The sequence below is a fragment of the Glycine max genome, chromosome 3 (genome assembly GCF_000004515.6).
Source record: "Glycine max cultivar Williams 82 chromosome 3, Glycine_max_v4.0, whole genome shotgun sequence".
Classification (NCBI taxonomy): Eukaryota; Viridiplantae; Streptophyta; class Magnoliopsida; order Fabales; family Fabaceae; genus Glycine; species Glycine max.
The window spans coordinates 40,272,373-40,285,938 of record NC_016090.4 but is presented as its reverse complement, the minus strand read 5'-3'; the positions used below and the strand labels follow the sequence as shown (position 1 = coordinate 40,285,938).

General features: G+C 35.2%; 1 protein-coding gene across 1 annotated transcript; it reads left to right on the top strand.

Moving 5' to 3' along the window:
* Nucleotides 1–8,455: 8,455 nt before the first annotated feature.
* Nucleotides 8,456–12,665, top strand: LOC100778285 (DEAD-box ATP-dependent RNA helicase 57). The gene is made up of 12 exons (XM_041014115.1): nt 8,456–8,679; nt 8,778–8,916; nt 9,007–9,137; nt 9,214–9,305; nt 9,432–9,528; nt 9,698–9,778; nt 9,859–10,091; nt 10,613–10,807; nt 10,918–11,008; nt 11,401–11,523; nt 11,826–11,976; nt 12,133–12,665. Exons 1-12 carry the CDS (start codon nt 8,599–8,601, stop codon nt 12,330–12,332), a joined length of 1,614 nt encoding a protein of 537 aa, XP_040870049.1. The 5' UTR covers nt 8,456–8,598; the 3' UTR covers nt 12,333–12,665.
* Nucleotides 12,666–13,566: the final 901 nt, after the last annotated feature.

The following is a 13,566-nucleotide window of genomic DNA, read 5'->3' as shown; positions in this document are numbered from 1 at the left end:
TATTTAATAATCATATAAAAATTATTTACAATAATATACAGACAATTTTCTCACGAAAATATATATTTCTTATTCCCCTCACAAACCTTTAATAGTATGAAATGTGGTGGAATGATATTGAATTATTGATAGAAAATCAATACTATCAAGTAAGGTGGAATGATATTTTCTCATGAAAATGCTAAATATTTTTATAAGTTAGAATTTCTTCAAAATAAATTGATTTTGGTATTGACTCTTGGATGCACGAGTGATTGACCTCACTTTAGTTTATTTATTAACCTTCTTAAATTTTAAAAAAATCCTGAATAATTTTTTTTAAAATGTGTAGCAATATCATATCAATTCGTTTGCAACAAGAAAAATATATTTTTTTTCACGGTGATTATTTTGTTTGCTATTGGACTATAGGTTGTACCATGTACGCCAAAAGAAAACAATGCCAGTGTGTTATGGACTCATGGAGTTGTTTGTTTAAGTTTTTTTTTTATATAATAAGTAGTATATTTTTTTAATGTGTTTCTCTAAATATTTAAAAAAAACACTTTTTTGAGAAGCAACTGTTATTTATTTATGAAAAAAATATTTTTTTTTTCTTAAAAAATTTAAATAAACTGGCCTTGTTCTCCAAAAAATAGTGTTTTTAGAAGTGAGAAGTTGACAAGTTGAAAGCCGAAGCCTTCTCAAACGCCATTTCCAACATCGTGGAACCATAGTTTGTCGTGATTTTCTTTTGTTCAAAACATGTCCTTTTCATGAAACACATCTTAAGAAAAATACTTATTCCGTACTTTAGTCCTGCTTCTATTCGGGCATTGCCTCTTCAGATTAAAATACATTCATCAGAACGTGAATGTCAAATGTTTTGCTAGCCCTGGGAAGACAACGAATAGCCATCTGCGGCATTTTTTAATCAAAACCACTTATCATTTAAGGAAAGGGGACAAAAGGGGTGGTGAAAAGTGCTTGCAAAAATTTGAACAAGCATCAGTGATTGGTTATGGGTTGCCATGAATTATTTTTTCTTATAAGAGAAAAAAAACGCAATCCTCTAATGCATGCTGGCCCCCAATACCATGTTCTCACGCCTTTCCGTGCTGTCTCTCACAACATAGTGAGTCAACCCACACTATGTTCAAGATTCCGTCAATAATTTCTTTACAATCCTATTCTTATGTGGATGCAATTTAGTTCACAGAACCACACAAAATGTGGATGCAATTTGGTGATTTCAGTGTTTATATCTCCCAACAAGAGAGCATAGAAAGTCAAAAGTATTTCAGTTTCAGCAGCCTCAGTTCCTTGTGCGACTCGTGAAGATAGCTTGTGAATCAAAAAGCAATGGCATTATTATGTTATGGCCCCCGAGACAAGAGCAAATCTGAGATCAGTCTATGGAAAATAGACGTTGAAATATGAAATCCTCAAAGATCAATTACTATATTCACATGTCCATACTGCAAAGTACATCACTACATGGGTTGCAACTTGCATGTATTAAAATTTAAAAATATGAATATGGGTCATCTTGAGATCTGCTACCTGTAGAATTAAATGATACATCTAACACAGTAACTTTATAAGCAGTTGTTCTATCAGATTTTAATTTTATCAACTTGCATGTGTTAGATGTATCATTTAATTTTGTGAATGTACTTTGTATGCTCATATACATCAACACTAGGTTCAGAATATATAGGTGTTTTCACATCACCAACTGATAGCAGTGACTTAGAGTCCAGAGTGTTACAGTCCCAATCGCTGGTTCCCTTGTGAGCCTCAGTTTCATGATCTGAGAACAATAACCGATATTAGAGATACAGTTTTTTTTGCTAATAAAGCATAGTAATGCAAAATGAATGAAATAAAGATGCAGTTTCAACCAAACAAAGCAATCATTATGAACCTTGCCCGAAACTGTGGATAGAGGGAGTTCGGAAAGGAGTGTGATGCAGTTCTTTAGTGCCTGGAGTTCAGCTTCCTTTTCTTGGAGTTTAGATTGAGCCACGTTAAGTTCAGATTCCAATTCCGCAATCTGGTTTTTCTGTTGTTCTATCAGCAATTGAGATCATGAGTAAAATCAGATATATGGTGTGGCTACAAATGGGACTATATGTCATATACTTGATCACAACATTCAGGCAGTAAGCAGATTTATAAATTTGATCAGAGAAGACAAGAATAAGAGAATTCTTGTTACAAACAGAGGACAAAGCTAGCTATGCTAAACTACACTAATGATTACCTTCATAATTATTCCTTCCTTCTTATTTCATCACTGTCATATTTATAATGATTTCAACAAAAGATAATATATAACATTCCAAATGGCCATAACAGAAAGGAAAATATCCTAATAACAACCGAATGAGATGAAGTTTGTTATAACAAAAAGATATTTTGGGGCAATAACAGAATTAGTGGAGTTAGTGGTGGAATATCCTAAAACGGGTGCCCATGCTGTTTTGTTAGAAAATAAAATAAAAGTGAAAGAAAATAAATAGTAAAAAGATGCACAGTCTTTAATTAAATAACAAAAATTTAATTGACAGCACATGAAATTAGGGGAAGAAAGATATAGTCTGGGTTGAAGCGCATAAACGCTGTCCTTAGAGAGAAAACGCTCCCACGGGTAAGAAATTCTCTAATTGCGCTCCTCTCCCAAGATACGACAACCCGTTGATTCCGATCGTGTGCAGCGAAAGGATTCCTGGACCTTATGAACACCAATGCTCTTACTCTCAAGAAATAAATTATTTTATAAGAGAAGAAATAGAAAAATATGTCGTTAGATAACAACTTAGAGGTATCAAAACAACCTTAACAAATTATTGACTCATCAAAACAAAATCTTAAGAAAATCTAAAATAAATATTTTATTTTATAAAATAGAATTAATATAATTAATATATATTTATAAATTTTAAATTAAAACACAAATATTTATCAACATGTTTATCCTACACTTCAGTCATAACAGTGTTGCTATCAATTCTGCTGCACAAAAACAAATCTAGGAAGACAAACCACCAATTATCTAAAGAAAATAGAATATTCTACATGCAACTTGAGTTTAGACTAAAGTATATTAAGTTATAAACAACTTGAATGCCCACTTTGGAAACAATAGAAATAAATAGGAATATGGGATGATACTAATTGAATTGTCACGCCTCAAAAAGAAAAGGCCAAAATAGTATTAAAAAATGCGATAACTGAAGAAAAAAAGATGAAAATTTTCTCGTACAAACAAAAGAGAAGATACTCATGAAGTTCACCTCGTCTAATTTAGGCCTTATTTCTTCATGGAAATTAGTGTCTACAGGATGCCCAAGAAGCTTTTGGAGTTGATCAAACTCAAGTTCTGCTTCCAGTTGATCCATTTCCAGTACCAGCGGATCCGAGTCTTCTGTAAGAGCACTAGTTTCACATTCACCATTATCATTTACTGGGAGATTCCAAAATTTGACATTATTGTCTCTGAGTTCACTCTTCGTCTGCTTGAGCATTATTTCATCTTCCCTGCCACTCATTTTGCAACACTCCATACCAATATTGCCAACATAATCCAAAACTTGATGAGCAAGTGATGATTTTCTTATGATGAGCTCATATTTTAGTTCCTCAACGGTTTTTGCCATTTTGCCCATGGTGTTATTATTGGGAAACTCGAACATTCCCGCTTTGTGAAGTTAAGATAGACACTTAGTAATTAAAGGTAGTAATGAAAACACACGATTATAATTCTTCAATATGAAGATTCTTCCACTATAAAAAAAATAATAGTAGGGTTATAAAGATGTATTTACAAAATTGACTCACAATTTTTTATGGGGGTAGTAACAAACCGACACCTTGACAACAATTTTTTCCTCGAGGACATCTCGGATCCAATGATACCTTATGTCAATGTGGAGGAGAGTAAACATCGAATAGATTTACATCGATGGACCACGAGTCACCATAGAAAGGAACTTGACACCACACTTTAACCCAAAATCTTAAAGCTCAGATTTATAGGTCTTTCTCACTTTTACATTTTTACCCGACGTAAGACTTCATCTCATACTTGTAACCCAACACTTAATTAGTTCATTGATCTCAACTTTTCCAGCCATCATACACATCATTCCAAATCTAACTCCCGAATCAAATAAGGCGCTATCTGAAAAAATATATATGATGTTAAAATTTATTTTTTGCAAACAACAACAACAACAACAACAACAACAACGCCTTATCCCACTAGGTGGGGTCGGCTACATGGATCAACTTCCGCCATAATGTTCTATCAAGTACCATACTTCTATCCAAATCATTAAGTTCGAGATCCTTCTTGATAACCTCTCTTATAGTCTTTTTGGGTCTTCCTCTGCCTCGAATTGTTTGCCTTCTCTCCATCTGGTCTACTCTCCTCACTACAGAGTCTACCGGTCTTCTCTCTACATGCCCAAACCACCTAAGTCTATTTTCCACCATCTTCTCTACAATAGGCGCTACTCCAACCCTCTCTCTAATAGCTCCGTTTCTAATTTTATCCTGTCGAGTCTTACCACACATCCACCGCAACATCCTCATCTCCGCTACACCTACTTTAGTCTCATGTTGGCTCTTGACCGCCCAACATTCTGTTCCGCACAAAATCGCCGGTCTTACCGCAGTCCGATAAAACTTTCCCTTTAGCTTGATCGGCACCTTTGCATCACATAACACCCCCGATGCTTTTCTCCATTTCATCCATCCTGCTTGAATGCGATGATTCACATCCCCTTCAATTTCTCCATCATCATGTATTACAGACCCAAGATATTTAAACCGTGTGACTTGAGGGATAATATGGTCTCCTATTTTCACCTCTGAGTTAGATACCCTCCTACTTTTGTTGAACTTACATTCCATATACTCTGATTTGCTTCTGCTTAGGCGAAAGCCATGTGTTTCTAGAGCTCGTCTCCAAGTTTCCAACCTCTCATTCAACTCCTCCCTCGACTCTCCAAGGAGGACTATGTTATCTGCAAAAAGCATGCATCTCGGCGCTATCTCTTGGATTTGTTCCGTGAGAACATCCAGAATTAAGGTAAAAAGGTTGATGCAAACCAACTGTGATGGGAAAATCGTCTGACTCTCCACCCTGTGTCCTAACACTAGTCGATACCTTATCATACATATCTTGGATAGCTCGAATATATGCAACCCTAACCCCTTTCTTCTCTAGAGCTTTCCATAAAATCTCTCTAGGCACTCTATCATACGCTTTCTCCAAGTCAATAAAAATCAAGTGCAAGTCTTGTTGGTCCATGCGATATTGCTCCATCACCCGCCGTAATAAATAAATCGCTTCCATGGTCAACCTTCCCGGCATGAAACCAAATTGATTCTCAGTAACTTGAGTCTCCTTTCTTAATCTCCGTTCGATCACTCTTTCCCATAATTTCATGGTATGACTCATGAGCTTGATTCCCCTATAATTTGCACAATTTTGTATATCCCCCTTGTTCTTATAGATTGGCACTAACGTGCTTCTCCTCCATTCTTCCGGCATGCGTTTTGACCTCATAATTTCATTAAAGAGTTTGGTGAGCCACTCAAGACGTCTATCTCCAAGAGTTTTCCACACTTCAATAGGTATGTTGTCTGGCCCCACCGCCTTACCGTTACTCATTCTTTTCAACGCTTCCTTTACTTCCTGTTTCTGAATCCGACGATAATACTTATAGTTCCGGTCCTCTTCTCTTGTGTCTAGACTGCTAGAGTCGTATCCATATCCATCATTAAATAAGTTGTGGAAATACACCTTCCACCTTTCCTTGATATCTTTTTCATGAACTAAGACTTTGCCTTCTTCATCCGTAACACACTTTACGTGATCCAAATCTCTAGTCTTCCTCTCTCTACCCTTAGCAAGCCTATATATAGATCTTTCTCCGTCCCTGGTTCCTAGAGCTTGGTATAGTCCGTCAAAAGCTTGGGCTCTTGCCTCACTCACCGCGTTTTTGGTTTCATTTCTAGCTATCTTATACTTCTCCCAAGTTTCAGAATTTCTACACTTAGATCACTCCTTGAAACACTCCTTTTTTACTCTAACTTTGCTCTGAACACTTTCATTCCACCACCACGATTCTTTACCCTAGGTCCAAAACCTCTAGATTCACCCAACGTCTCTTTAGCCACTTTAATAATCTCTTGGGACGTCTTGTTCCACATATCATTTGCACTTCCTTGTGATTGTCCACACCATCCCTCCCATATCTTTTGTTGGAAGATTCCTTGTTTCTCACCCTTCAAGTGCCACCATTTGATCCTTGGTGCTACCATATGACTTCTTCTCTTTGCCCTATCTCTAATTCTTACATCCATAACCAAAACTCTATGTTGGGTAGTCAAGCTCTCTCCCGGGATAACTTTACAGTTCAAGCAATACTTCCTATCAGACTTCCTGATAAGGAAGAAATCTATCTGAGAACATGTCCCTCCACTTTTGTAAGTGATAAGATGTTCCTCTCTTTTCTGAAACCATGTATTGGCTATAGAAAGATCCAAAGCCTCCGAAAACTCCAAGATGGATTTACCCTCCCCATTCATCTCCCCTAGGCCAAAACCCCCATGCACCCCCTCAAAACCTCTATCCACGCTACCTACATGTCCATTGAACAAGGAAAATTCAACTTAACAGAAGTCCTTATCTTGAGGTTGAATTATGTTATAGACTAGAAGGCAAATTATGTTTGAAGCAAATTACTAATTTAGCTGTCATGTTGTTATGTAAAATGATACATTATCAGATGGTGCGGAGTGCAGAATCTACAGTTCCTTTGACTAGTATAGTCAAAAGAACAGTGAAAAATTTAAAATGAAGTAGCACAAAATTATACATTGAAAATTAATAACATTGTGACTTAAAACACTGAAAACTGCGCAGTTTAAGTCCATTAAGCACTGCCTTCCACATATCCTTAAGCGAAGCCATTTGCAAGATCATTAATGATTAAACACGTGAGGTATAGCATCTTAAACATTTTATAAACATCAAATAATAACAATTACAGAATAATTGGATCAATCCCATAAATTGTTGCTAATTGAAAATTAAAATAACCAAATTAATTTTTTATTTGACTAAATCAGGTTTTAAGTTTAATTTTTTAAACTGATTTAATTCAATCCAAACTAATTTTTTCTACATATATATAATATATTTTTTCGTAAAATTAGCATATTATTATACTTTTATAAGTATATATTTATAAAATTACAAGATTTCTTTTTTCTTTTTATGGTTTTATTCTCTAGATTATATTTTATTATTTTAATGTATTTATACTTTTTTTTTAGATTTTTGATAAATTAAAAATGTGTTACTGTCATTTAAATTATATCTTAATATAGAATTGAAATATTTTCCTTCTTTCAAAAATCTGATCCAATTCACACATATATCCAAACAATCCAATTTCTCTCCATTTCTATCTAGCACAAAATTGTTATCCATAAGATTCATTAGTTCCATACGTTATTTTTCACCAGCAATGTGTCAAATATGATATATTTGCTACAAAGGTTACTAACCATTTGAAAGAATCTTGTTTCAAATTTGAAGTTGAGAAGGGGAGAAAAACTGTTAACCTTTGAGAGGAAACGATTAAATGTTTATTTGATTCCTACATGCGTTCTTATGAGTACATGTTGGGCCTTGTTGTTATTGTATTTCTTACTTGAGTGAGTGTTATATGTAAAAAATATTTGTAAGGGATGGGAAAAAGAGAATATTTGTAAGAACAGAAGACAAGTAAGTATAAGTGTGGCCTTTGGAAGAACAGAATGCAGTATTCCCAGGTATATTCTTGATGGGTTTTCTCCTCTTGAAAGATAAAGATGCAGTTTTGCCAGATATATTCTTGACGGTGGCGAAACACGTGGATCCTACTGCTACAACAGGCCACATTGAGAGTGAGACAAAGCAATGATGACGCAAACAGAACTACCAAATCAAATCAAAATGTGCATTCAGACAAGAAGAAGCTAAATCTCATGAGATTACTTCCTGCTGATTCTATCTTGGAGAGGAAGGCATGGTAATTTTTATCGTGTAATTCCTTTTTATCGGGTCATCTCGGTCTTTCATTTTTTTTCTTCTTTGTTTCATTTTTCACAAATCAGATGAAAACTAATTTTGTAATCTAAAATTTAGATTATAGGAACTAATTTCCATAATATATTTAGTTGTACTAGGTTACACTTTTCTAAAATTATATTTAAAAATGGAAAGAGTATGTTTTATCAAAAGAGTTAAAAAGAAAAAGAATAAAACTAGCACAAGTATGAAGAGGAAAAGGGAAATGTGGTAGCCACTCCTTGGAGGCTTGAAGGGAGCTATGCGAGGCCCAAATATAAGGTATGGGCCGAAAAAAAGTTTTTTGCTTTTTTTTTAAAAAAAAAACACTTTGTCTAGTTGGGTTTGGTTGCCTTCCTTGAAAAGTTGCAGAACACAGTGGCCGGCCGCCGCGAACAAACGAAGAGTGCAAGTGTCCGCAAAGCCGTTACTCTTACTCATCACATGAACCCCTAAATCCTAATTGCTTTGTTTTCCCCCAATTCCCAATGGCGAACGACTCGTCGTTTTTGTTCGCCGGCATTCGTTTCGATAGAAAGAAGTTCGGCGCCGATATTGCCAGGTTCCAGGTACCAATCTCTTTTCCTCTTCGTCCAATTTACTCATTCATCTATCCACTCTTGTGCCACATGCTAACAACTGTTATTTTTCCATTAAATTTGAAAAGAAAAAAGACAGTGATACTGATTCGGCGATGATTTTGAGCGCCGCCGAAGACGAAGGCGAGAAAACAATAGAACCTCTGGAAGAAGAGAAAGTCGCGGCGTCAACGACGAAGAAGAGGAAGCGCAAGGGAACCTCTTCCGGTAATTCAGATTCTCTTACTACACTATGCTATCTCTTGCATTCAACGTGATGCATCTCACTTTTGCTTCATTTTCGTAAACGCACAAAAGAAACGGTCGAAGGATTCAATGTGTTCAGAAGTTCGACGTCTGTGGCGCAGTCGAATGATGAAGTCCGAGTCATTGAGGAGTCCGTTGAGCTGTATAATAATAATAAGAAGGAACAAAATAAGCAACTCGAGGTTCCTTTTCTGTTTTGTGCAATACGCGTAATTCTCAGTGTTTATGCAATGGCTTCATATTTTGATCTGTTTTCAGCGGGACGCAATATTCAGAAAGCAACACAACATTCATGTCTCTGGTTATAACGTGCCGTCTCCGCTTCAAAGCTTTGATGAGTTGAAATCAAGGTATCTTCCATAAGAATATTATGTTATCTCATTTCTGAGAACCACCTTGTATTCCGTTTGCTTCTCATTCTGCTCATTTTGTTTACAAGAAAGGGACTATTCTCAATCTTAATAAATTGTTTGCAGATATAACTGTCCTTCATATTTGTTGCGCAATCTGAAGGAACTTGGATTTAGAGAACCAACACCTATCCAAAGGCAGGCTATACCAGTACTTTTACAAGTATGGATTTTCTGTCTGTGCTATAATTGTTCTGCTTTTAATTTTTTAGTCTTGAGAAAGTTGTTACTGAAGTTTGATCATGATTTTATATGCAAATTATGTTGTCCTTGAGTTAGGCATTAAACATAATATTGTTTTCGCTGTTGTATTTCTTCAATTATTTGGATAGGGTCGTGAATGCTTTGCTTGTGCACCAACTGGCTCTGGGAAAACCCTTGCGTTTGTGTGGCCAATGCTTATGAAGCTTAAGGTATTGCTCATTTTCTCCAACTGTGTTTGCAGTTCCCAACTTCGGTGTCCTTGGTTCAAATAATCAACTGTGTTTTACAGGATCCGGAAAAAGGCAGCATTCGAGCTGTGATCCTTTGTCATACTCGTGAATTATCTGTTCAAACATATCGAGAGTGCAAAAAGCTTGCTAAAAGAAAAAAATTTCGCATTAAGTTGATGACTAAGAATCTTTTAAGAAATGCTGATTTTTCAAAATTTCCATGTGATGTACTAATATCCACACCACTTCGATTACGTTTGGCTATCAAGAGGAAGAAGATTGATCTCAGCAGGTGTGTGATGATGAATTTTGTCTTATTTTAAATTTTAAATTTTAAATTACTAATCATGCAATCATTAGAGTGCATGCATTTTTTATCCACGAGGAATACTTTGATTGCAGTTTTCTGATCATAAATAATTGATTGAACTATACTTTGTTCATTATCAATCAATTGCATACTTGATATGAAATTGTTTCCTGGGATGGCAGGTATGATAAACTTGATGGACATTTTTCCTTTTAGTATTTATTCCCTTGCTGTTTTGTTACGCAACATGTCTTATTTTAAGCAACTTGTATAAGCAATTGCGTTGTAGATGCTCTCATTTGGTGTTGGTTTTGCCCCTCAATTAGTTATTATATGTAAGTAATGTAATGTAATGTCAACTGCAGTAGGTGTAGCTTCACTTTATAGATCAACTACTTATAATGCTTTGCACATTATACACTTTTGCTGGATGCTTTTAGATGTATGATTTATTACATAGTTCAATGCATTGATTTTTTTTCCAATTATTTTGGGTGCTTCAGAGTTGAGTATCTTGTCCTGGATGAATCGGATAAGCTATTTGAGCCTGAATTATTCAAGCAGATTGATTCTGTTATCAAGGCATGCTCAAATCCCTCAATAATACGCTCACTGTTCAGTGCTACTTTACCTGATTTTGTTGAAGATCGAGCTCGAGAACTTATGCATGATGCTGTTCGTGTAATTGTTGGCAGAAAGTAAGTTTGTTGCAAAACATTTACAAACATGGTGCTCCTAAGCATTTTGTTAGTTAATACAGTTTTCTTCACATTATTTAGTTGATGTCTAATTCTTTTATGTGCATCAGGAATATGGCTTCTGAAACAATAAAGCAAAAATTGGTTTTTACTGGAAGTGAAGAAGGAAAACTTCTAGCAATTCGTCAAAGCTTTGCCGAGGTAAATTGCTAATAATAATGCTTCTGATAAATAACACCAGTCTCAGTCCAATTTTCTGTCAGTATATTGTTTGAAAAGAAATTAGAATTGTCACTGCAATTAACTATTAATATGTATTTCCTATTTTGAAGCCTGATGTTTGTTTTACTGATTATGTGCTGCATATACTATATATAATTAAACATTCTGCTTATTCTGGGTTTGGTGTTAGATAATGTGTCATGTACATGATATAAAAAATGACTTGGAATGCTTATTGCTGTATCACTTTTGGCTTCACTTTGGAACTTGCGGAAAGCCTATAATGTTGTATTCCCTCCTGAGTCATTCCTATTAGTATTTTTAAGTTTGTTTCCTTTTTTGACCTTTTTATTTACTGCAACATCTTGTAGAGTCTAAATCCTCCGGTATTGGTTTTCCTCCAAAGCAAGGAGCGTGCCAAGGAGCTGTGCAGTGAACTTGCATTTGACAGCATTAGAGTTGATGTTATCCATTCTGATTTGTCTCAAGCAGAGGTAGTTCTCAATCCATTTGAACAGCATAAGATATTTATTGGAAAATAAGAAGAAAATATGAAACGTTTCTCCTCACCTCCAAAAAAACACCAAAATAAAAAAGAGATAAGGTATTTGACTAAGAAATGTCAAATTATGATATTCCTTTTGACCTCTGTTCTTTCATACTGCTTACTCTGATTATAATTATTATGCTTAATGTCTTTTAATCATCACCAATAGGTACTCTAATGCTAAAGCATACTTGTTAAATTAGCAGTTTTTGTGGTTTCCTTAATTCTGATCTCTTGCATTGTGTATAGCGAGAAAATGCTGTTGATAACTTCAGAGCTGGAAAAACATGGGTTTTGATTGCTACTGATGTAGTTGCCCGGGGCATGGATTTCAAAGGTGTGAACTGTGTGATCAATTATGATTTCCCTGATTCTGCTGCTGCATATGTCCACAGAATTGGTACGTGCAGTTATATTAATGTTGTTTTAGATTTCAGAAAAGATATTTATGGGATTATAATTTGTATTATTCTCTCATGGAGCCTCTTGATTGCTAGATTAATGAATTATTATTACTATTATTATTTGCTAATAGAAAATGTTGATTTTTCATTAGGTCGTTCTGGCAGAGCAGGGAGGACTGGAGAAGCGATTACTTTTTACACGGAAGATGACATTCCATTCCTTCGGAATGTTGCTAATCTTATGGCAGCATCAGGCTGTGAGGTTCCTTCCTATCTCATGAAGTTGCGCAAAAAGAAGTGGAAGAAGCACCGACCCAAAAGAGATTCAATCTCCACAAAACCAGACCTATAGCCCTGTAATAGCATAGAATGACAACATGCTTTTAACCTTGAAATTTCCAGTGGTGTTTAGTATTTCTTAAATAGGCCGGGCAGCCTAGTGTCATGATTGCCCATTCCCAAAAATGCAACACGATGGAAAGGGAAGGGTGAGGCTAGGCAATTGCGACCAAGAGAGAATCACGTTTTATAGCTAATGCAAGGCAGTGTTGCCTAAATTTAAACCATGATTGTCGTCATATACTCCTCAGCCCTCACTGTAAGCCCCCTAAAGTGTAATCTCATGTGAAATGGGAATTTTTGTGCCTCTAGAAACTAGAATGTTTATTTGAACAACATTTAGAAATTTTTGTGCCCCCAAAACCATTATTTTTATATGCTTATTCAGCCCTCTCTACTGTGTTGGCTTTCCTCGCTGTACAATGATGATTGCCCAAATGCTAGGGCATACATTGCTATTAGAGTGGAAATGAGTCGAGCGGTAAAAGCTAACCAAACTTGTATGTCTGAAAAAGAAAACAAATGGGAAACAAGAATGGTGCTAATTGAAGGATGGGAGGATAACGGTGACGCCCTGGCAACTAGTGGATGTTTACCAGAATGGAATATTAAACAAAAAGGCATAAAACCAATTTATCAGACCTACAATTAGTGCCTTAGTGGAATGAAGACCTAAGTGGCAACAACTACAATGCATTACACAGGATAAATCACATTTTGAATTGAATGATGGGAGGAGATTCCCTTATTCTTAAAGTTACTTGTGATGCTTATCATTCATTTTCTTAATATCAAATGGTTGTAACAAGTAATTAATCTTAATCATTAGATCTCAAGAAAATGAATGATGAGGATAAAAAGTAATTTTAAAAGAGTTACTCTTGAAGTAAGTAAATTCTCCTCTTGAATTATTTTCAATTCATATATTATCTTCTTCCTATATATGTTTTAGCTTTCTATTTTTTTTTTTTCAAAACAATTGATGTTTTAGAATTTAAAAGTCTAATTAATGTTTTTCCCCTCAAATATACCCTTATTTAATGCCTAGGGATACAATTATTAAAGGGTAAAGTATTAAATGAGTGTATTTTAGTCTAAGTATATCAATTTTTAGTTTTATTAAATGTTTCTTAATGTATGTGTAATAAGCTTAAACACCAAAAGATATGGGAAGGAGGTAATACACGTTTGTTCCGTATTTTTTTAAAAAAAAATACATGTTTGTTACGATGTGGGGGAGGCAGAGA

Bases quoted from the DNA above. Each gene is read 5' to 3' on its own strand.
- LOC100778285 (XM_041014115.1), top strand. From the start codon at position 8,599: ATGGCGAACGACTCGTCGTTTTTGTTCGCCGGCATTCGTTTCGATAGA. The intron at 9,779-9,858 runs GTATTGCTCATT...TGTGTTTTACAG, and splicing joins CAATGCTTATGAAGCTTAAG to GATCCGGAAAAAGGCAGCAT. The intron at 11,524-11,825 runs GTAGTTCTCAAT...CATTGTGTATAG, and splicing joins CTGATTTGTCTCAAGCAGAG to CGAGAAAATGCTGTTGATAA.